The sequence below is a fragment of the Lissotriton vulgaris genome, chromosome 2_2 (assembly GCF_964263255.1).
Source record: "Lissotriton vulgaris chromosome 2_2, aLisVul1.2, whole genome shotgun sequence".
Classification (NCBI taxonomy): domain Eukaryota; kingdom Metazoa; phylum Chordata; class Amphibia; order Caudata; family Salamandridae; genus Lissotriton; species Lissotriton vulgaris.
The window spans coordinates 106,235,939-106,258,401 of NC_141688.1; the positions used below are offsets into that span (position 1 = coordinate 106,235,939).

Genomic DNA, 22,463 nt, shown 5'->3' on the forward strand with positions numbered 1-22,463 from the left:
ATGAAGAAATCCTCTCAGCTTGTTCTGTTCTTCCTCTGCCCCATGCTTACTGAGCCGGCCGGCGTGACTCTATGCCAGTGAGGACGGGCCCTCTCACCGGACCGCAATCTCCTGTAACTGCATGATGCAGCTGGGCTGGGCCCTGTCTTTCACCAGTGCCCTCGAGTTGGCTTGCCCCGGCTGCTCGGAAATAAAATTGCCGGCGGGCGGCATTGCTTTTATTAATTTAGTTCCTGGGCCTGTCCTGTCCTAGCGTAGCGACCTGACTGCAGGACAGGACAGATCTGAGGTCCGAAGTTCGCTCTGGACCAGTCATTCACATGGCTGCTAGACTGTAGTGCAGCACCCCTCCGGCCACGGTGGGTGTCCGTCGCGGCTGGTTCTTGCAAAATTAGGCCGCGCGGCTGGACTTCTCTAAACTCGGAATGTGAGGCAGGCAGCTAACATCACTGTCTGCAGTCCGCCCGACCCGCGCTACGTGTGGCTGTGCACCTCATGTATTAAATTTATCCAAGCCAAGTCCTGAAGTCAGTGTAAATGCCGCGACGGGCGAGGATATACCTTGGCGCCCGTGGTGAGTGCCTAGCTGTGTTAGCTAGCATCCTGCTGATAGGGCGGCCCCGCCCCCCCCCCCCCCCCCCCTTAATTAATTGCCAGTGTGTCCCGTGTCAAATTTAAGCCGTGGCGCGACAGGAAATTACAGCGCCGCGGACAGCCTGGAGTCAGCATTGTTACATTGTAGCGGCCTAGCGCTGCCGCACTCTCACTCAGCCCACAAGCTGAGAGCAGCCATTACAACATAACATAACTATTTATTCTATTCTATATATTTGGTGGAGCGCAAACAGCTGCCCCAGCAATGAGGCGTCCCGGCGCTAAGAACCAAGATCCTGGCTTGAGCGGAAAAGGGATGAGAGGGACATTACGGGAGAGGGAATAGATAAGTTTTTACTGCTTTCCGGAAAGCTGGTAGGGTTTCGATGGAGCGAATGTGTTGCGGCAGGTCGTTCCAAAGTTTGGCTCCAAGAAACCTGAAGCAGCGGCCGCCCATGCGGCAAAGTTTTATGCGCGGGACGCATAGAAGGTTCTGGTTAGAAGATCTTAGGGTCCGTGACGGCGCATAGGGAGTGAGGAGCGCTCGAAGCAGAGGGGGGGTATCGAGTTTGAGGATTTTGTAGGTCATGATGAGGGTCTTGAATTTGATTCTGGAATCAACGGGTAGCCAGTGTAGTTTTTTGATGGTAGCTCTGGCTGAGCATCTGCGGGGGAGGCCGACCAAAGTTCTAGCCGCAGAGTTTTGCACGCGTTGGAGTCGTGCTACCTCACTTTTGTTGGCACCAAGAAGGAGTACATTGGCGTAGTCCAGACGTGAGAGGATGGTGGCTTGGATAATAAGTTGGCGCGTTTTGGCGTCGAAAAACCCTAGTATGTGGCTAAGGCTCCTCAGCAGGCCAATACAGGTGCCGGCAACTTTTTTTAGTGTGGGCCTGAAAGTTGAGTGAGGCGTCCATCCAAACGCCTAGGTTTTTTACTAGGGATTTGGGAGGGGGGATGGTGCCCAGGGAGGACGGCCACCAGTGTTCATTCCAGAGGCTAGTGTTTTTGCCAAGGAGTAGCACCTCTGTTTTTCCAGCATTGAGCTGTAAGCAGTTCTTTGTCATCCATTGGGCAACCGCGGAGAGGCCGTTTTTGAAGCTGGAGGAAGAGTTGGAAGGACCTTCAGAGAGAGCGATGGCCAGCTGCGTGTCGTCGGCGTACTAGAGCAGCTGCTGCCACTGGCAGCAGCACGTCTCTCGGACGCGGAGCAGCAGGAGCCATGCACAGGCACCTCTGGTGGCTCGAATTTATGAGTCGGCAAAATGCGTGACAATGCATTTCAGTGCGGTGTTGCGGAGCACCGCACTGAAATGCGTGAGTGTCACACCTGTTGCGTGATACTTGACAGGACTGTCTATGCCTCTCACCCGATCATCGAGAGGATACCTGTGAGGCCTGCAGAGCTTTTACCCCACAAATGACACGTTGAGAATGACGTGCCCATCGCCAAGAAATGCTTTGCATTCTAGCAGATGACTCTCCGGACATCTTCGGTTGAGAAGAGGAGGAAGAGGCAATGGCAGGCCAAGAGGAATCCTTGTTCATCCTTGATTCCGACTCCAGTTCAGACATGGAACAAGATTCTGCCAGTCTTGAGTCCGCTCAGAAACAAAGGACCGTGAATACAACTGTCCATGATCCAAGGTCAAAATAATAGGTTGCATCCGAAAAAAATGCTCACAGTTTGCCACTGCTTAAAAGCCATGCCGCGAACCAACATACGGATTCGGAAGCCCTGCCCTTGGGCTTGGCACCGAAATCTTGACCTACAGTAGGGTCCTCCACTTCCTAAAAGTCCAGTTCCGAGACACCAAAGTTACAGTGCTTCGGATCCAACCACATCGGCACGAAAATATTCTTCGGCTCCAAAGTGTCACAAATTGGGACCGAAAACTGTCTTCCCTAATGCGCACTCAACTCGTAAAATAGGCGCTTTTATGGCATTTTCTTTCAATATTTCCCTTGCTGGCATTTGCAAAGCAGCAACATTGTCCACACCACACACCTTCACAGAACATTGTTTGGATGTACTAGCACGTTTACAAGCCAATATTAGCCAGGCAGTACTACGGGCTCAAACAACTGCAACCCCCACAGGCTAGCCACCACTTCTGCAGAGGGGCTGCTTTACAGTCAATGCACAGCATGCGTATCTACACCACACATGCTTCTAACGTATTATGTTGCTTACCCTGTAAGCATCTGTTCTTGGCAAGTAATGCCTGTAGATTCATATACGCCCTCCCTCCTCTCCGAAAGTCTGTGTAGGTAGGTCACAGTATATTTCCGTTAATTCACATTACTTGCATGGACAACACATTACTAATACTTGCTACAACTCTATTCTCACCCATTTGCGGCAAAACAATCTAACAATGGAGTCTATGCCCATATGCAGTATCACCAACAGGAGTCGTCGTACAACTTCGTGACTCGAGGAAACTTCTTTGAAGAAAAACAACTCTTAATCGTCCGAGCCCAACACTAGATGGTGGACTTATACTTACAATGTGAATCTACAGCATTGCATGCCAAGAGCAAATGTTACAGGGTAAGTAACATAATCTTTCCCCTCTACTGGTGAAGCTGATTTGGTGGTGTTTGTATTGTCTTTCCACCTACAAAGCTTTGCTCTCAGTCTAGTTAAGTTATTTGTTTGCTCTATGGGTCTGGCCTCGTTTATTGAATCAGCCCTCGTTTATTTAGAACACCCCTTGAGATGTATTTCTTAAAGGGACTTGTGCTGATATTTCCTCCTACTGCTCTATTATGTCTTAGTGACACGTTGACTTGGTCTTGACTTTCTTGATGTGGGCTCCATTTGAGCATCTTCGCAGCTGTACTCAGAAGCTCTTGATAGCATTTTTTATCACAATTACTACGGCATGTCGTATCAGTGAGGTGCAGACTCTGTAACTACAGCTTCTGTATACACCTTTTTCCCTGCTAAATTGGTACTTGGGGTTGGTGCTTCTTTTCTTCCAAAAGGGAAGTCACTGTTTGACGTGGGTAGTTCATCACACTCCACCCAGCATTTTATTTTCTCTTCTGCACCCATCGAAGGAGAAAGAGTGGCTTCACTGGTGCTCAGCATGCTCTTAAGTTTAGTATTTATAGAAGTAGTGAGTACTATATGCATGATCATCTTTGTTGGGTTCCCCTATGTGAAGAAGGGAAAAGTGTTCCAGAAGTTAATCTTATCCTGTTGTATTGCTGATCTGCAACAAAATGTGTTATTTCTTGGCTAAAAAGGATCCTCTTAAAGGCCTTTGGGCTCATTCCACCAGAATGAAGGCTGGGACTACTGCTTTAGCTGGGCATGTCCTGGCTTTGGACATCTGCCAGTCAGCCATGTGGGCATCTGTCCATACTTTAGGCAGGCACTACTATATCAATTCTCAAGTATGCAGAGAAAGCCATTTTGATTCTACAGGAATTCCCGATGTAAAGTCCACTCCTAAACTCCACCTGGAGGGAATCTCTGGAGTGGCCTTTTAGTGCTTAATATGATTCCAGTTTAGATTTCTTGCACTGTCATTTTGCCAATTGGATGTTGGTTCTTTGAATTTGAGGGCACATATAATTAAACTGATGTTAGCATGCATGGATGGCACCTGTATGCTGCTGGGGTTTGGCACCTATTGTTGTACAAGAGCAATTGCAGAGAAGATTCCCAGATCCAATCTGATGCATTGAGAGGTTCACAGTGCGGGGAATCTGTGATTTGAGAATTCAATGTGTGATTTGAGAATTTTCCAGTAAGAGGATTACCGATAGTAAGTGTTCTCTGTTGGGACAGATTTACCTACTTAATTCCTATTCTGTATGACAAAAGGGATTGTAGAGAATTCAAGTCTTACAGTTTACTATTCTGAAGAAAATAGTGCCATTTGGAAGTTACTCCCAATTTGCCAAAGGAGTAGATTTGAATAAAAATGTCCTCATTATTGGAGTGAGCTTGTTTATTCATGAGCTTTCTTGTACATGTGGAGATAGATGTAAAGCACAGCGTATCTCATTAGCAAAACTAGTCTTCTATTGAGAATTACTTGATTTTAAAACAAAGTGCATGCTCATATTAGCATATGACTTTTTTCTCAATACTAACGGTTAGACCTGTGATAAATTCAACTACTGGTGCTTTGAACCTACGGAGGTAAGGTTTGTGTAACAAAATGTTCAGTCATAATGTTAAAAAAAACATTCAGCCATCAAATTTGTTTTCTAATTAAATACTACTGCACACTACTAATGGATTATAAGTATTCTGCATTTAGTTTGAAAAAATAGAATAAAACAAAATTCTTTGTAACATTTCATGCACTTTCCCAGCCACACATAAGGTGATCCATTATCAGATATTTCAAACAGTCTAATTGGATGTATGAACATTTTTAGTTGTAATATGGCCCTATGTCGCAACATGCTTGCATTTATTTCCACCTTACTTATTCAGCTGTTGGTATGGTAACATTGCCACCTAGTATGGATATGTCTCTTTGCTTTATTTAGCATGCAGCGTTTACAGTGTGCAATTTGCTTTTCACATTAATATGACATGGATACTTCTTGTCCCTTCTTTACAGGAGCTTATTCACTTGGAAGAGCGATTAGGAAACGTGAATCGTGGTGCCTCCCAGGGCACTATTGAAAGGTGTACATACCCACATAAATATAAAAAGGTGTGTGTTGCTAATACATTAATGTTTTTATATGCAAAGTAAATTGTGAAGAATTTAAATATTTAAGACAATAGGTACATTTAAGTCTGCTACTTTATGAGCAGAAGTATGAAGCTACTTAAACAGGAAATGCTGCCCCTTTTATTAAGGGCGAAAGGTATACTGGACCGAAAAATTATGATGTACAATATCTTATGGCTGCCTATTTTCATTTGACTTTTTTGAAGCTCCCCCCATGTGGTATTCATTTTACTGACATTGTTGTGTAGTTCCTATAAAACTTGTATAGGACTGGCTTATTTAGGCAACATACACTGTGAGATTGGTGTCAGACTGATACTAGACACCCACACAGTGTATGCTGGCCTGTGTACCAGATAGCTCACAGTGCCACTAGAAACTCCTCTTACCAGGGAGAGAATAGTTCTTGACAACTATCGTACATGATGACCCTGATCCCTCAGAACCGTGGCAACTGTACTACTTTTCGCTCAGTCACTCGTGCTCACTTAGTCTCAGAGAGATACACAGAATAAACGGTATGGAGGTTTTTCAATAAGTATTTATTGAACAGTCGTTATTGTAATGTAAAATAGGTGCACTGAAACAACCATTAGACAGCAACAGATATACATGATTAGAAGCACTAAGAAAGTAAAAGGATGGTAGATTTCTACCATTTTGCTATATCCATGAATCCAGGCAAGTATATAAAATACATGACAATAAAATGCGTATTCCTACGATGCTACCCTAACTATATGTACCTAAGTGTACCTAGCATGTATGTAGGACTTAAGCCAAGAGTCCCTCTAGGGTAAAGTCAACCTCATTACCTGAAGCGAGAGACTATGGGATCCGTCTGGGTCTCGAGTTGGACACCCCGCAAGGGATGTTAGACTACTGCGAGATGGAGTATCTGCATGTAGGAGCCTCAGCATCTCGCGTCGGTGTGTTTTGCAGAAAAATCCTGATCTCCTTTGTCTGTCTCAGCAAGATGTAATGTTTATATACCCACAGGTTTCCCCGGGGGTGTTACCTTTCTGTGCCAATTGTCGGATTTAGGATGATGTTGGCAATGAACTTTATACATGGTTGGTATACAGGAGTTGGTAGTCCTGCTGAGTTTCCAAGAATCCTCATGCATAATGTATGAGGCTTTCACCAGGGAAAATCCAGTGTTCTGGGTGCTGTCATGTCTAGGAAAAAGGTCAGTCCCCAAGAACCGTTGTGTGTAATGTAGGGGAGACTATAGGTGAAAGGTTACAATGTTACCTGAGCCTATATTGGGGCATCTATATGGAATATAACAGCATCAGATTTCTACAACCCTGTTAGCACCATTACCCCATGCCTCCGCTGTGCTATTAGTTAGCAACTGTAAAAGGCTGAATGACTGGGTGGCAGGAAGAAGTCTACAGTTGGGATACCAACAGAAAACCCAACAAACCAATTGTAATTAGTATAACATATTTTATTATGTGAAAATCTAAGTGCACTATATTCTCACAGCATACATATGAACACATCTATTTTGTGAGGAACAGTGGGTATGGAAGGAAGACCTTCGGGCGCCTGACTGTAATTTCAAGCTTTAGATGATGCATTCATGCATGACAGTCAGGCTCAGCATCAGAATTGTACCAATCTGCTGCACCTTAACCCCTTCGATGCTCGTGACAGAACCCAGCCACCATGAGCCACGGGTGGCCTGTGCGCATGACGGGTGGGTTCCGTCATGACCCCGCCCGCAATTGAAATGTCCAGCACCGGGCTGGAATTCCTGCCGCAGGCAAGGTGTTAAAGAGATAAAATGTACAAGTTGCATTATCACAAACGTTGAGCACACCTCAGAGGTTTCAGTACATATTGTCTCATTGTAGGACTTATTAGGACAGGACTCATATAAATTGAAACACTCGCTACCTTAGTTGTCAGTCTTGTTTACAAATAGTGTATGCATGAGCTTAACGCTTATCAAATGAAGTGATAGCACTAAATTCAGAACTGTGCCATTAGTGTCCACTGACCTAATCTTGCCTCTGTTTTTAAGCATCCACCACTATTTGCCTACAGAGAAGTCTGATGTCTAAGAAATATTTTCATCAAAGTAAACATTCTGCTAAATATATACATTTTATAATGAAATCTGCCAATGAAACTAAGAGGTTGTGAGTTGGGCAATTATGCTAAGTGCCGTAACTTAATTCTGTGGAACACTTTTTGTAGTTAAAGCGCCCCCAACCATATCGCATTCATGTAGCTGTTTCGTATGACACAAAATCTGTCTACAGCCTTTTGTGTCGATGCAACTCTTTAGTCCTGGTTCTCATTTTGAACAGAACCTAATCAGCCAGCAGCTTTTACCATGCATCAGTAGCCAGTCCTTGCAACATTCTACTAAATGCATTTTCATTGCCAGCAACCCAACATCGGAAACCTGGTTGCTTTAAGGATCTGAAATCTCCTCTTACAGTAATACAGCTTTCCCTGACCTGTTGCCTCGTGCCACTGCCAAATACCCTGCTTTGCTATGACACACGCCGTAAATGTAACTGTCTAAAAAGTTATTACCCCAAACATAATGGTGTCCCTCATCAATTATATTGAACATAGAACAAAATATGAGTGAGTTAAACAAGGGTGTACTCAATATTTCCAGAACCTCAATACTTCATGTTTTGCCTGGCATTCAAATGTCATCTGGAATACCATGGTGGCCCTTTTATGTAACTTTTGTCATCACAAGTTCATTAAATTCATACCAGCATAATTACTACATCAGTAAACCGGGGTGTGGCTTCGGAGCTGATGAAAGAGGAAGCGTGAGCCTGTAGCTCCGTACTGACCCCGCAATTTATCCTGTCTTGGGGGCAATGTTCCCTCTAATTTTTTTCCTCTGTGTGCGGCAGTGTAGGGTCTCTGTGCACTGCAGCCATGGCAAAGTGCGCTAGGAACCAGACCGTGTGTGTGTGCAGAGCAAATATCCCTCCAAACATTTGCTTAAAAATCTGAAAAGAGGGTGCATTTCCACACATACATGGCCACGTTAAACTATACTATGTTCTGTGGTTAGGCTTGCCGTAATTTTTAGAGCAAATACAAGTCAAAGTACTTAAAAAGTATTTTAAAGTTGTGTAAACTAATTACATAGATAATACTCCTAGTACGGCCCGGCAGGCCTTCATTGGCGGTGCATGGACCTTGCCTTGTTGTTCCTAGGCAAAGTGGAGATGCATGTGCTGTAAGAATGAGTGGAAAAAACAACAAAGCCTCATTACCAAGTAAGTGGAAGACCTGTGAAGTACTCGGGTGCGGCTGTGTGCGCGCCCAGGAAGCTGTCTCAGCCCGGGCTGCCACAAACGAATGGGTAAGTGGCGGGGGGCTGGGGCTTAAGCTCTTTGAGCCCAATGCGTGATGTGCGCCTGGATGTAAGCACATTCAGAATTTGGACAATTGCACCTAGAGACTGAGACAGATAGGGACAGATATAGACAGATAGGGACAGATACAGACAGAAAGGGACAGAGACCGAAAGGGACAGAGACCGAAAGGGACAGAGACCGAAAGGGACAGAGACCGAAAGGGACAGAGACCGAAAGGGACAGAGACCGAAAGGGACAGAGACCGAAAGGGACAGAGACCGAAAGGGACAGAGACCGAAAGGGACAGAGACCGAAAGGGACAGAGACCGAAAGGGACAGAGACCGAAAGGGACAGAGACCGATAGGGACAGAGACCGATAGGGACAGAGACCGATAGGGACAGAGACCGATAGGGACAGAGACAGATGGGGACAGAGACAGATGGGGACAGAGACAGATGGGGACAGAGACAGATGGGGACAGAGACAGATGGGGACAGAGACAGATGGGGACAGAGACAGATGGGGACAGAGACAGATGGGGACAGAGACAGATGGGGACAGAGACAGATGGGGACAGAGACAGAGAGGTACAGAGACAGAGAGGTACAGAGACAGAGAGGTACAGAGAGCGAGGAAGGTAGAGGGAGGGAGGGAAGTGGAGGGAGGGAAAAGGGGGTAGAGGGTGGGAGAGGGAGGTAAGGGAGGTAAAGATAGAGATAGAGGGAGGTAGAGGGAGAGGCGCTAGATGGAGAGGGAGAGGGTGGGGCAGAGGGATGGAGAGGGAGGTAGAGAGGGAGGGACAGAGAGGGAGGGACAGAGGGAGGGACAGAGGTAGATTGAGAGGGAGGGACAGCGAGGTATAGAGAGAGGAAGAGGGAGGGACAGATAGACGGAGAGGGAGGGACAGAGGTAGATGGAGAGGGTGGGAGAGCGAGGTAGAGGGAGCTAGAGGGAGAGGGAGCTAGAGGAAGAGGGAGCTAGAGGGAGGGACAGAGAGGGAGAGGTAGAAGGAGAGGGAGGGAGAGGAGGGAGAGGGAGGGAGGGGCAAAGAGGTAGAGGGAGGGAGGGAGGTAAAAGGAGAGGGAGGGAGGAACAGAGGTAGAGGGAGGGAAAGGGAGAGGGAGGGACAGAGAGGGAGAGGGTGGGACAGAGGTAGGGGGAGGGAAAGGGAGAGGGAGAGGCAGGGACAAAGAGGTAGAGGGAGAGGGAGAGGTAGAGGGAGGGACAGAGCAGGAGAGGTAGGTAGAGATAGAGAAAGAGGTACAGGGAGAGGGAGGGAGGGACAGAGGGGGAGGGGTAGGTAGAGACAGAGAGGGAGGAAATGGGAGAGGGAGCTAGAGGGAGAGGGAGGGACAGAGGTAGAGGGAGGGACAGAGAGGTAGAGGGAGGGACAGAGAGGTAGAGGGAGGGACAGAGAGGTAGAGGGAGGGACAGAGAGGTAGAGGGAGGGACAGAGAGGTAGAGGGAGGGACAGAGGTGTAGAGGGAGGGATTGAGGTAGAGGGATGGACAGAGCAGGAGAGGTAGGTAGAGACAGAGAGGGAGGGAAAGGAAGAGGGAGGGACAGAGTGGGAGAGGTAGGTAGAGACAGAGGGAGTTAGAGGGAAGGAAAGGGAGAGGGAGGGAGAGAGGGGGGGGGAGAGGGAAGGACAGTGCGGGAGAGATCTGTAGAGACAGGGAGGGAGAGGGGGTGGGAAAGGGAGAGTGAGCTATAGGGAGAGGGAGGGACAGAGGTAGAGGGAGGGAGGGAGAGGGAGGTAGAGAGAGGGACAGAGAGGTAGATGGAGAGGGAGGGAGAAGGAGGGACAGAGATAGAGGGAGAGGGAGGGACAGAGGTAGAGGGAGGGATAGAGAGGTACAGGGAGGGACAGAGTGGGAGAGGTAGGTAGAGACAGAGCGGGAGGGAGAGGGAGCGGGGGATAGAGGGAGGGACAGAGAGGTAGAGGGAGGGAGAGGTAGAAGGAGAGGGAGGTAGAGTAGGGAAAGGGAGAGGGAAGTAGAGGGAAGGAGAGAGGTAAAGGTAGAGGGAGAGGGAGAGGGAGGTAGAGGGAGAGGTAGGTAGGCGAAGGGAGAGAGCGGTACAGGGAGAGGGAGAGAGCGGTAGAGGAAGGGAGAGGGAGGTAGAGGGAGGGACAGAGCGGGAAAGGGAGGGCGAGGGAGGGAGATAGAGATATGGAGAAGGAGATAGAGGGAGGGAGAGGAAGAGTATTTGCTACTTCTGTGGACATTGTGGACAATGTGGATCCTTTAATTTTAAACTTTAGTGTGTTCTAGGAGCGAAGTTGAATGTTTTCAGATATGTTTTTGTCCCACTCTAACAAGGGTGTAAACGTTGATTTAGGTGTTTCACTGGTAGTAAGGTCAAAATGTCCGGTCTTAATTTCGGAGGTCGGTTGTGGGGTAGAACATAAGCGTCAAACAGCCCGGGCGTTGTTCATAATAAAATCAGTGTTGAGGCGATGCTATCGTTTTTAAGAGAACAATGAGACTTTGTTTTTATTAACCCTATTTTGCTTAGTAGTATAGAGTATAGCCCTCATATGCTAGAGTCTGCATCAGGGCCATCGGATACTTTTTAGGACGACACTATACTTCCTAAATTACATTCCACATCACTATATACCGCTTCATACCACACCATACCACTCAACTCAGCGCCACTCCATAACAATACACTCTACTCCACGTTAGGAGGCTTCACTCCACGCCACTTTGTACCAGTAATTTTTAGCCATACTGAATAGCAGCCACACTGCTGTACAACATGGCTAAGACAAATTGGTAAAGCTGGAGGCGAGATCTATTGGCTATGCCAGTGCTTGTTGTTCATACTTAAGCATACATTATAGGATCTCCTTCATATTTTGTCACTTTTGATGTCCATACCAGCTGGGTAACAGGAGATTTAAATGCATCACTGCACGAATGGACCATCTCAATCTCCTTGCCAACTCCGTCTTGTTTATTGCTTTCTATCAAAGGGTAGACCTATATTAGAAGCAGAGTTGACTGATCTTTTTCCGCACAGTAACTACAAGTTAAAGGCATTCAATGCTCTATTTTTTCAATCTCCATTCGTTTTCGTTAGGATACTGCTGATTTTCTTTGTGTTGTCTGGTACATCGTTTTCAGATTCCTGGGTATGTTGTGGTAAATATATCATTTCTGAATGGCCTTCAAGACGATGTGGTTCATTAAAAAAAATTATGTCCATTCAATGACAATAGGATCTCGTTTTTTCCCATTTAACGTTTAATCAAAAGGTTTTGCTTTCAACGTAAGTTCAGTTCAAGATCTAAAGAAATCTGGCTTTGGTTTAAGTTTCATCTGCTTCCCAAGTCGAATTGAAAAGTGTCTCATCACTTCATCTTTGCAGTGTTTTATTGTCATCTTGTGTCAACAAAAGCAGTATTGGTCCAGACGATTTTGACTCCCACGTTTTTTCTGTTTTTGACATTACCAGTTTACAGTTTTTTTGAGAAAGTCAGAATTGCTTTTTGAGCAGATACTAACCTATGGCTCCTCTTCTTAATTCTCATCAGAATGGGAAATGTTTTCATTGCGTAAATTTGCTGCAATTGATGTGTAAACCTTTCTTGTCACTACTGAAATCTGATATCTTTGGACTGAAGTCTTCATATTTTGTGCTATTATGAACTATCTGCACTACAGTTTGGTTTAAAAAGAGTGCAGTTGTAACAAATAATATTGTCATGATCATGAGGGAGGCACTGATTGCTGACATCATGCAAACCTCACTTAGGTAACATAATTTACACAGTAGGCAGACAGAAAATGAAACATCCTGAAAAGACAGACACTAAACATAACCCTGTTTTCTCGCAGCACGTTGGAAAAAACTGTCTTCATGTCAGTTTTCAGTGTTTTTTAGATCCTGTGCACTTTTTTGCCCATGTTCTGTTTTCTTCTTTTAAGGGTCGCTATAAACTCTTTCTGGGACTGATAGTGGAAAATTATTTCTGTTCGTGATTTGGATAGTGCTTCTGAATAGTATGGTGGAAATATAAATTGAAGCTAATAGGCACGCAGTAGGGAACCCTGGCCTTATGGGAAACCTTTTTATTAAATATACAGACTGCTCCTATGGCCAATGCAAAATGATACTTTTCATGCACGCTTTTTCCTCACCCACCCACCAGCTGGTGGAACGATGCATTGCATGTGAATCCTGAGTAGAATCACACTGCAAAATATTCACAGCCTCAGCCACCAAGCTCTCTTTTTGTTAGTCCAAGAATCTTTCCATCAACAGCATAAAGTTAATGTCTAGCAATTTTGTTTTCCATTTCGTTCAACTTTTTTATTTCCCTGTTCATCAAATTACTCCAGCTTCTTACACCATGTACTCGGTAATCATACCTTTTTTTTTGTTACAGGCTTATATTTTACTTCACTCCCTAGTCTGACAGTTACTCTAGGCTTACCCTGATTCCGATTGTATCATTTTTTGACTTAAAGCCAATTGCCGTTGACTGACAGTTGCCCTTAAACTGAACAGGAACAGGGTTACGATTAAAATATTAGTGCAGAAATATCTACTGGGGGGGGCATACTCAAACTGCTACTTCTGTGGACATTGTGGACAGTGTCTAAGTTATTGCTGCGTGCTTGATAGACTGCCTCTCCAATATCTTGCCACTTTCTTTTTTACATAAATGTCTTGCAGCGTTTTAAATAAACGTTCTTCCAAAGCTATTGCAGCGTTTTTAAATAAAGTTGCTTGTACTTGCCTCTCCCCTTCTTTCTTTCCTCTATCTTCCTCACTCCTTTCATTCTACTTGTTCACCCATCACCGACCTCACCTCGCTCCTCTGAATCTTAATCTCTGTCACCTATTCCTGAATGAAGAGGCTCAGAGATCAGAGCATTGCAGAGGCCCGGCCGGGGCCGCACATGCACACATTGCGCTATTTAAATATAATGAGAGAGAGGCTCGGGTGAGCCTCTCTCCTGACTCTCGGGGCCCAGGTGTGCGTGTGCAATGCACCACTTAATTTATTAAGAGCCTTAATTTTCTTTGATGAAGTGAGGGGGGCCCTGGAGCATGCCCCCCCCCCCCCCCACAACAGGGGGCTGCGAGGTGCTGTACGCCCCTTGTCCTCTGTCTGTTTCGAGAGCCGGGAATCTGTGTTTGTCAGGAAAAGGCAGGCTGAATGTGATTGGTTCCGGATTTCGACTATGCAGATTTTTAAAGCAGTGAGTATAACCCAGGATGTACTAAGAATGCTTTATTGTGACAAATGCGTCTGCCTGTGCATCATTAGATTGTTATTTTATGGTGTTATACAGCTATATGTTTTTGTTAGAGTTGGTGATGCTGAACGTTTTCTTACTGTATGTAAGAATGGTTTTTACTTTTTCAGTCCGTGTGAGCCGCAATCATATTTTTTTAAGACCATATTATCAGAAATCGTTTCCGTAGTTTTTAACTGAGGAAATGAGTTTCTAAAGTGTGTGGTCTTTGCAAACCGGGAGGAAGAGCTGTAACTTTTCCTTCCGAGCGCAATGAGACTGCTTGCGGCGTGTTTGACACTGCATTTTTTTTCTTTCAGTGCACAGCTGCTGGTGTGCCTTGCAATTAGCACGAATCCCGCATCTGTGCTATCAAAGAATCATCGCATTTTGAAAGCGCGTTGTCGCGGTAGTGCGTGCTGAATACAGCGCACTGCGCTTAGGGTGACATCTGTGCACGCGCGCTCACCCGCGCAGCTTATTGGGAACAGTGCTTGGGGGCTGCTCTGGGTCCTTAAAATTCTCCTGTCCGAGTAGTGGGTACCGACAACAGCCCCTGTGAACCTTGTGGAGTACGGTGTCTCCTGTGCGCTCTGGGGTCCCGACAAAGCTCCCGGACTCGGCCGCTGCCTAAAATGGTGGCGCCTGTGATGTTCTCCGATCGGCGGAACTTTGCGGATGGCTGAGCGGCCCTGCCTGGTGGCTTGGGGAGCGCCGCGATTGACCTGCTGGCGCTGGCGGCTGCATGGGGACCCCCTGCGAACTTGACTGAGCGGTGAGGGCTGCATCGACGCTCCGGAGTGAGGGTGGCCTCGACCTGCTGCCTGTTGCGAGCCCCTCGCTGGCGGAGAGAAGCGAGTCCGGTGCTTGTCCCTTGCGGAGCACTGCTGGCTGTAGTTGGGGGCGGTGGACTGCTTTCCTTCGGCCGGCTGCGGTGAGGGGGCTGAGAAGGTGCGGTCGGCCACGTGGCCTGTCTTTCCCCCCTAACCCCTGGAATGGCGGAGCGGAGGAAGCTACGGAGCCCTGTGGAGACCGCTCGAGTAGGGCTGCGGGATTGAGCGGTGAGAGCTGTGTGGCCACACCAGAGCCGTGCCCGATCGGGGGGCAAGTGGAAGCCGGTTTGCCTGCCGCCCTCGGTGTCTCCTTCGGCGGGGAGGTAGCGCACGGCTGATAGCCGCCTGGGTGGGGTTGCCGCCGGACGACGGACCGGGGACTGCTGCGGAAACCCGCCGGGGATGACCGGGGGGCTGCTGGCCTGATTAACGGCGAGGTCCGGCTAGTGGGGATGCCTGGAGTATCACTGGGCAGGTTGCAGCAGCGGCGTCAGCGCTGGGGAGCGCGACTCTGGGTCGTATCTTGCAGCGGCCACACAACTTCTCAGCTGGGCGAGCCTTCCCTGGTGGCACATGGAGCACTATATACAATTAGACAGTATTGCGCAGAACTGGTACAGATTGGGCGTGACTAGATGTGCATACTGCCTGTGTTCTTCTGGTTAGCAGGGCCACTCTTTGGGTCAGCGGCCCCTGGAGTTCTTGGATTCTGGACGCCTCGCCTTAAATGCTTTGTAGAGGTGGAACTGCCCGATCTTTGCGCTTCCCGTCTGGCGGTGCTTGAGAGTTGCTGCTGCTACCGCTCGTTCTTCGCCCCCCACTGCGAGGGGCGACACAGACAGCTACTTCGGCCCACTGCTGTGCTGGGCAGCTCCTGAGGAATTTGATCATGGGGAAACCCCGGGGGAAGCAGGGGGGGAAGCGGAGCGGGGGTCGCATGACCCAGCGACTAATCCTCCTGGAGAACTCCCGCAGCACCAAGTGGAACAAATCTTGCAGGCCATAACGGATACTAGAACGGCCCGTCAACAAGATATTGCGCAGGTGGCAACAGGATTGGGTCTCTTGAAGGCTGATCATGCTAGGTTATCTGACAGAGTGCGACAGACGGAGGTTAAGCTGGATGAAATGGGGCCTGAACAGCGCAATTTGGATGCTCAGATGGGAGACGTTCTATCCCGGCTGCGGACCCTGGAGAAGCGTGCTGACAATGCGGAAGGAACAATGTTCGCGTGGTGGGCCTGCAGGAGCTAATTGAGGGATCTGATATGGTGGGAAGCGCTGGTTCCCGGATGTGGTTGCACCAGAGGGCCTGTTGCAGTTTTATACACAGTTTTATATCCTGGACGCCCATATTGAACAGTAGTGGAGCGCCTTCTACACTATAGATTCAGAAAAGGGGGTGGTGATGAACAGAGTGTCTGAATTAAGCAGACCACTCTTACCCAGTCCAAAGATCAGGGCTTGATCCATCACCGCTTTTTAGCTCACTGCACCATCCCAGCTCAGAACCTGGCTACATGCAAATTAGTCTGTTCCTGTCCCAGTGCATGATGGGAACAGGGCAAACCAAACTACCAAGCCAATTCTTATACTGGGAAGGAAACAAGCTTCCGGGGCAAGGGACAGACTAATTTGCATATAGCCAGGTTCTGAGCTGGGATGGTGCAGTGAGCTAAATAATGGTCATGGATCAAGCCCTGATCTTTGGACTGGGTAAGAGTGGTCTGCTTAATTCAGACACTCTGTTCATCACCACCCCCTTTTCTGAATCGTTCTACACTATAGATACAGAGACCTACTCCTTAATAAGGCCAGAACCTCGGGCCCCCATGCTGTGGACAATAGCAAAATTACACTGTTCCCAGATTATACGCTTGAAGTACAACGGGCTAGAACATCCTTTCTAGCGGTCAAGCGCGCGCTCCGTGATGAAGGCATACAATACTCTTTGATGTTCCCAGCACGCTTACGAATTGCACTGGATGGCAAAACGCATTTTAGTAATAGCCCTGAAGGGCCCTGGGCATGGTTAGAGGAATATCGAGCCGGCAAGGGAGCGGCAGGTTTGTCCTCACAGCGACGGCGATGGAGCAGACCCCGTCGTAATGGGAGACGGCGATCGATGCTTGGGGGTCACTTGATGTCTCAGACGGAACGCTTGGCAGTGCTACAGGCTGTTGTGAATATTGCTGGGGCCGAGGTGTCTTCGCAGGTGGTATCTACGGGCTCTGAAAAAGAAGCTGATGAAACCGAGGCTGAGCTATCTGAATCTGGCAGCCAGATTCTTCCCAAGGTAACACCGGGTACGGCAGATTATATGGTGGACGCTCCATGACAAGCAAGGTAGACTCTGTGACTTATCCTGTGGGTGCTGCCACTCCGAACATTGTAGATTATTATACGGCGAGTTGCTTGGGGAGGCAGCGGGTTCACCTGATTGCTGAAATGTCTTTATTTCATTGGTTGGGGGGCGCTGTCACCTCATGGATGAGAATTCGGACCTTACTGGGGGGTTGGTGCTGGAAGCATCAGCTGGCTGCTGTGGAATTGCTAGGTTCTATCCACCCCCACCGGATGGTTCCCAGTTAGCATGTCTTTGAAATCTTTTGAGGGCGCTTGTTGGGGTTTGTTTGGATATGATTCACTATGTTAGTGCCTGTTCTGGGGAGCGTGGGTAGTGTCAAGGGTGGGATTGGGATTGTTGGGGTTGTGGGGAAATTTGCAGTATTTACGCCGCTAATGTGGAGCAGGCGACTTTCTTTGCTCACATGTCTGAAACTCTGGCCGTTACTATTGGGAGGGGACTTTAACTCCATAACAGAGGTGACTATGGATAGATCCCATCCCCCGTTACCCGATGCCCCAATTCATAAATTATCGAAGATCAGATCCCAGTGGCAAGATAACTAGGGACTTATAGATGTATGGGGTGCACAACACCCTGGGGAACGAGATAACTCCTACTTCTCGGCCCTACATGAATTGCATGTGAGGCTCATTGCAGTTCTGTGTAGCGCTGGCCTCGCTACTATGGTAGCTTGTAGTGAATACTTATCGCGCACCATCTCGGATCATAACCCGTTGCTGGTGAGCTTCTGCTGGGCCCTGGCGCGCCCAGCAGTACCGTCCTGGCGATTGCATCCAGAGATGCTAGAAGACCATGTCTTCCGTGCTGAGCTGGAGACGGGGATAGAAAGATACTTTTGCAATAATGAGGGTACGGCTACGAGAACGGCACTGGAGTGGGATGCCTTTAAAGTGGTGATCCGGGGCTTGTGTATTACTAAATGGGTGGGAGTATGGAAGATGTTATTGCAAGAAATTGACTCTGCAGAGAGGAATCTTAGGGAAGCCGAGCGTACCCACTCAACTAAACCTGAGGCGCGGGAACTGGTTTTGATTTCTAAAGAGGCCGTGGCGGTAGTCGTGGAGCGCTTGAGGTGCTTTGACCATAGGGCTTACTTGGCCCGTGCGCATGCCGAAAGAGGTAAGGTAGGTACTTTTGTTGGCGTGGTTAGCTGACCCCCTCCCTAGATGCACTCCTATTCTGGCGCTGACCTCCCCAACGGGGCAATTAGAATACACTCAGCTTCAGATAAACACCCAATTTCGTAACTATTATGCTGCATTGTATGATAGTCAATTGCAGGCTGATGACACAGACATGCGTGTTTTACTGGAAGATTTGGAGTTGCCCTCCATGGATGCGGTTTTTACAATAAGGGGTGGTGAGGGACAGAGTCTCTGAATTAAGCAGAAAGCTCTCACCCAGTCAAGAGATCAGGGCTAGATCCAACACCGTTTTTTAGCTCACTGCACCATCCCAGTTTCAGAACCTGGCTGTATGCAAATTAGTCTGTTCCTGTCCCAGTGCATGATGGGAACAGGGCAAACCAAACTACAAAAGCCAATTCTTACACTGGGAAGGAAACAAGCTCCCGGGGACCGGTTTCTGGCATTACAGCCGTCTTCGGCCCGGTTTGCTTGAATCCTGATGGTGCAATGAGCAAGGGTCTCACATCTGAGAATACCCTTCCACGCTTAGGGTGGACAAACATTTTTACAATAAGGGGTGGTGAGGGACAGAGTCTCTGAATTAAGCAGAAAGCTCTCACCCAGTCAAGAGATCAGGGCTAGATCCAACACCGTTTTTTAGCTCACTGCACCATCCCAGTTTCAGAACCTGGCTGTATGCAAATTAGTCTGTTCCTGTCCCAGTGCATGATGGGAACAGGGCAAACCAAACTACAAAAGCCAATTCTTACACTGGGAAGGAAACAAGCTCCCGGGGACCGGTTTCTGGCATTACAGCCATCTTCGGCCCGGTTTGCTTGAATCCTGATGGTGCAATGAGCAAGGGTCTCACATCTGAGAATACCCTTCCACGCTTAGGGTGGACAAAATTTTTTTCAATAAGGGGTGGTGAGGGACAGAGTCTCTGAATTAAGCAGAAAGCTCTCACCCAGTCAAGAGATCAGGGCTAGATCCAACACCGTTTTTTAGCTCACTGCACCATCCCAGTTTCAGAACCTGGCTGTATGCAAATTAGTCTGTTCCTGTCCCAGTGCATGATGGGAACAGGGCAAACCAAACTACAAAAGCCAATTCTTACACTGGGAAGGAAACAAGCTCCCGGGGACCGGTTTCTGGCATTACAGCCGTCTTCGGCCCGGTTTGCTTGAATCCTGATGGTGCAATGAGCAAGGGTCTCACATCTGAGAATACCCTTCCACGCTTAGGGTGGACAAAAATGTTTACAATAAGGGGTGGTGAGGGACAGAGTCTCTGAATTAAGCAGAAAGCTCTCACCCAGTTAAGAGATCAGGGCTAGATCCAACACCGTTTTTTAGCTCACTGCACCATCCCAGTTTCAGAACCTGGCTGTATGCAAATTAGTCTGTTCCTGTCCCAGTGCATGATGGGAACAGGGCAAACCAAACTACAAAAGCCAATTCTTACACTGGGAAGGAAACAAGCTCCCGGGGACCGGTTTCTGGCATTACAGCCGTCTTCGGCCCGGTTTGCTTGAATCCTGATGGTGCAATGAGCAAGGGTCTCACATCTGAGAATACCCTTCCACGCTTAGGGTGGACAAAATTTTTTACAATAAGGGGTGGTGAGGGACAGAGTCTCTGAATTAAGCAGAAAGCTCTCACCCAGTCAAGAGATCAGGGCTAGATCCAACACCGTTTTTTAGCTCACTGCACCATCCCAGTTTCAGAACCTGGCTGTATGCAAATTAGTCTGTTCCTGTCCCAGTGCATGATGGGAACAGGGCAAACCAAACTACAAAAGCCAATTCTTACACTGGGAAGGAAACAAGCTCCCGGGGACCGGTTTCTGGCATTACAGCCGTCTTCGGCCTGGTTTGCTTGAATCCTGATGGTGCAATGAGCAAGGGTCTCACATCTGAGAATACCCTTCCACGCTTAGGGTGGACAAAAATTTTTACAATAAGGGGTGGTGAGGGACAGAGTCTCTGAATTAAGAAGAAAGCTCTCACCCAGTCAAGAGATCAGGGCTAGATCCAACACCGTTTTTTAGCTCACTGCACCATCCCAGTTTCAGAACCTGGCTGTATGCAAATTAGTCTGTTCCTGTCCCAGTGCATGATGGGAACAGGGCAAACCAAACTACAAAAGCCAATTCTTACACTGGGAAGGAAACAAGCTCCCGGGGACCGGTTTCTGGCATTACAGCCGTCTTCGGCCCGGTTTGCTTGAATCCTGATGGTGCAATGAGCAAGGGTCTCACATCTGAGAATACCCTTCCACGCTTAGGGTGGACAAAAATTTTTACAATAAGGGGTGGTGAGGGACAGAGTCTCTGAATTAAGCAGAAAGCTCTCACCCAGTCAAGAGATCAGGGCTAGATCCAACACCGTTTTTTAGCTCACTGCACCATCCCAGTTTCAGAACCTGGCTGTATGCAAATTAGTCTGTTCCTGTCCCAGTGCATGATGGGAACAGGGCAAACCAAACTACAAAAGCCAATTCTTACACTGGGAAGGAAACAAGCTCCCGGGGACCGGTTTCTGGCATTACAGCCGTCTTCGGCCCGGTTTGCTTGAATCCTGATGGTGCAATGAGCAAGGGTCTCACATCTGAGAATACCCTTCCACGCTTAGGGTGGACAAAAATTTTTACAATAAGGGGATGCGGAACAGGCGTACTCCCTTAGCCAGGATATTACGTTATCTGAAATTAAATGCGCTATGAAACAAATGGCGCGTAACAAGACTCCGGGAATCGACCGCCTGCCCATCGAGTTTTACTCAACCTATGTAGATATCCTTGCCCCTAGGTTACTGTCGGTTTTTAAAGACGCGAGGTAATTTGGGGTACTGCCGTCTTCGACTAGGGAAGCCATCATCATTTCTCTACTTAAACCAGGGAAGGGCCCCTACTGACCCCTCTGCGTACCGACCCCTCTGCGTACCGACCCCTGTCCATGCTAACCTCTGATTATTAAATGAGTCGGGTCCTGGCCACTCTACTCCTCCCGCATATGGTACGTTTAGTCCATCCCGATCAATCCGGCTTCATTCCTACTCGCAACACTGCGGGCAGCATACGCCAATTGCATACTGGGTGGGGACCATGACGACGAGAAACGGGCGGTGGTCCTCTCTGTAGACATAGCAAAAGCGTTTGATAGTTTAGAATGGCCCTATTTGTTCTTTATTATGAGAGCCTTTGGGCTTGGGGAGGGTTATGTCCGCTGGACCGAGATATTATACGCATCGGCAAGCGCCAGAGTGAAGGTGGGAACTATCATCTCCTGCTCGTGTCCAGTGGGGCGTGGTACTAGACAGGGATGCCCGCTGTCCCCTTTACTTTTTGCCCTGGCTATAGAGCCATTAGCAATCAGTGCTAGATTGGGGAGAGCATTTCAGGGCCTACAACTCCGCGGTCGGATGCACTTTATCTCATTGTATGCGGATGATCTCCTTTTGTTTTCAAAGGACGCGAGAGATGCACTAGAGGGAGCCCGGGCAATGCTGCACAGGTTCTGGGAAGTTTCCGGTCTCAGAGTTAACTGGGTGAAGACTTGTGTCTTCCCAGTGGCCCCGGCATGTGATTTGCCTGCGCACGACATCAAGTGGGAACCCCACTGCCTTCCTTATTTAGGGACGCATATCTATCATACCATGGACTTGCTGGCTGGTAACATTGGCAGGGTGATTAGAGGTCTTAAGAGTAGCATGCAGTTTTGGGGAACCTTACCTTTGTCGGTGGCAGGCCCTACTGAAAATGGTGGCACTTCCACATCTACTTTATTATTTCCGAACGTTGCCGGTGTGGGTGCCTGACTCCTTCTTTCGACAGCTCTGATCTATGGTTGGTGGCTTCATCTGGGGGAACAGGAGGCGGAGAGTGGCGCTGGATACACTGATGCGTCCGAAAGCAGAGGGGGGTCTTGGGAGATGGTGCTTTGCTACCCTATAGTGTACTGCAGGAGAACTTCGGGCTCCCACGAGGACACTATTTAATCCATACAGCCTTAATAGCTGCCATCCAAAAGTACTGGGGTAGGGGCCTATCGGAGCCATCGGTGAGCTCAGCGTGCCAATATGTCGTAATGGCGGCCGGCACTTATAAGGCCGTCACCTGTTTATATAGATGCATGCTTGGGGGGGGCTTGCCGCAGCTGCAGAAACTACGCGACCAATGGGTAACAGATATTGATAGACATACCAGACTTGGCCTGGTCGCAGATAGTTAAGAGG

General features: G+C 48.2%; 1 protein-coding gene across 3 annotated transcripts in view; it reads left to right on the plus strand.

The window, feature by feature from the left end:
* Positions 1-22,463, plus strand: part of RNF111 (ring finger protein 111) — a 370,041-nt gene that overhangs the window by 327,687 nt on the left and 19,891 nt on the right. For all 3 annotated transcript variants that reach the window (XM_086959381.1, XM_086959382.1, XM_086959383.1), the window contains one exon: positions 5,184-5,279. In XM_086959381.1, coding sequence (XP_086815507.1) covers positions 5,184-5,279 — 96 coding nt within the window. The remainder of the gene's footprint in view (positions 1-5,183; positions 5,280-22,463) is intronic.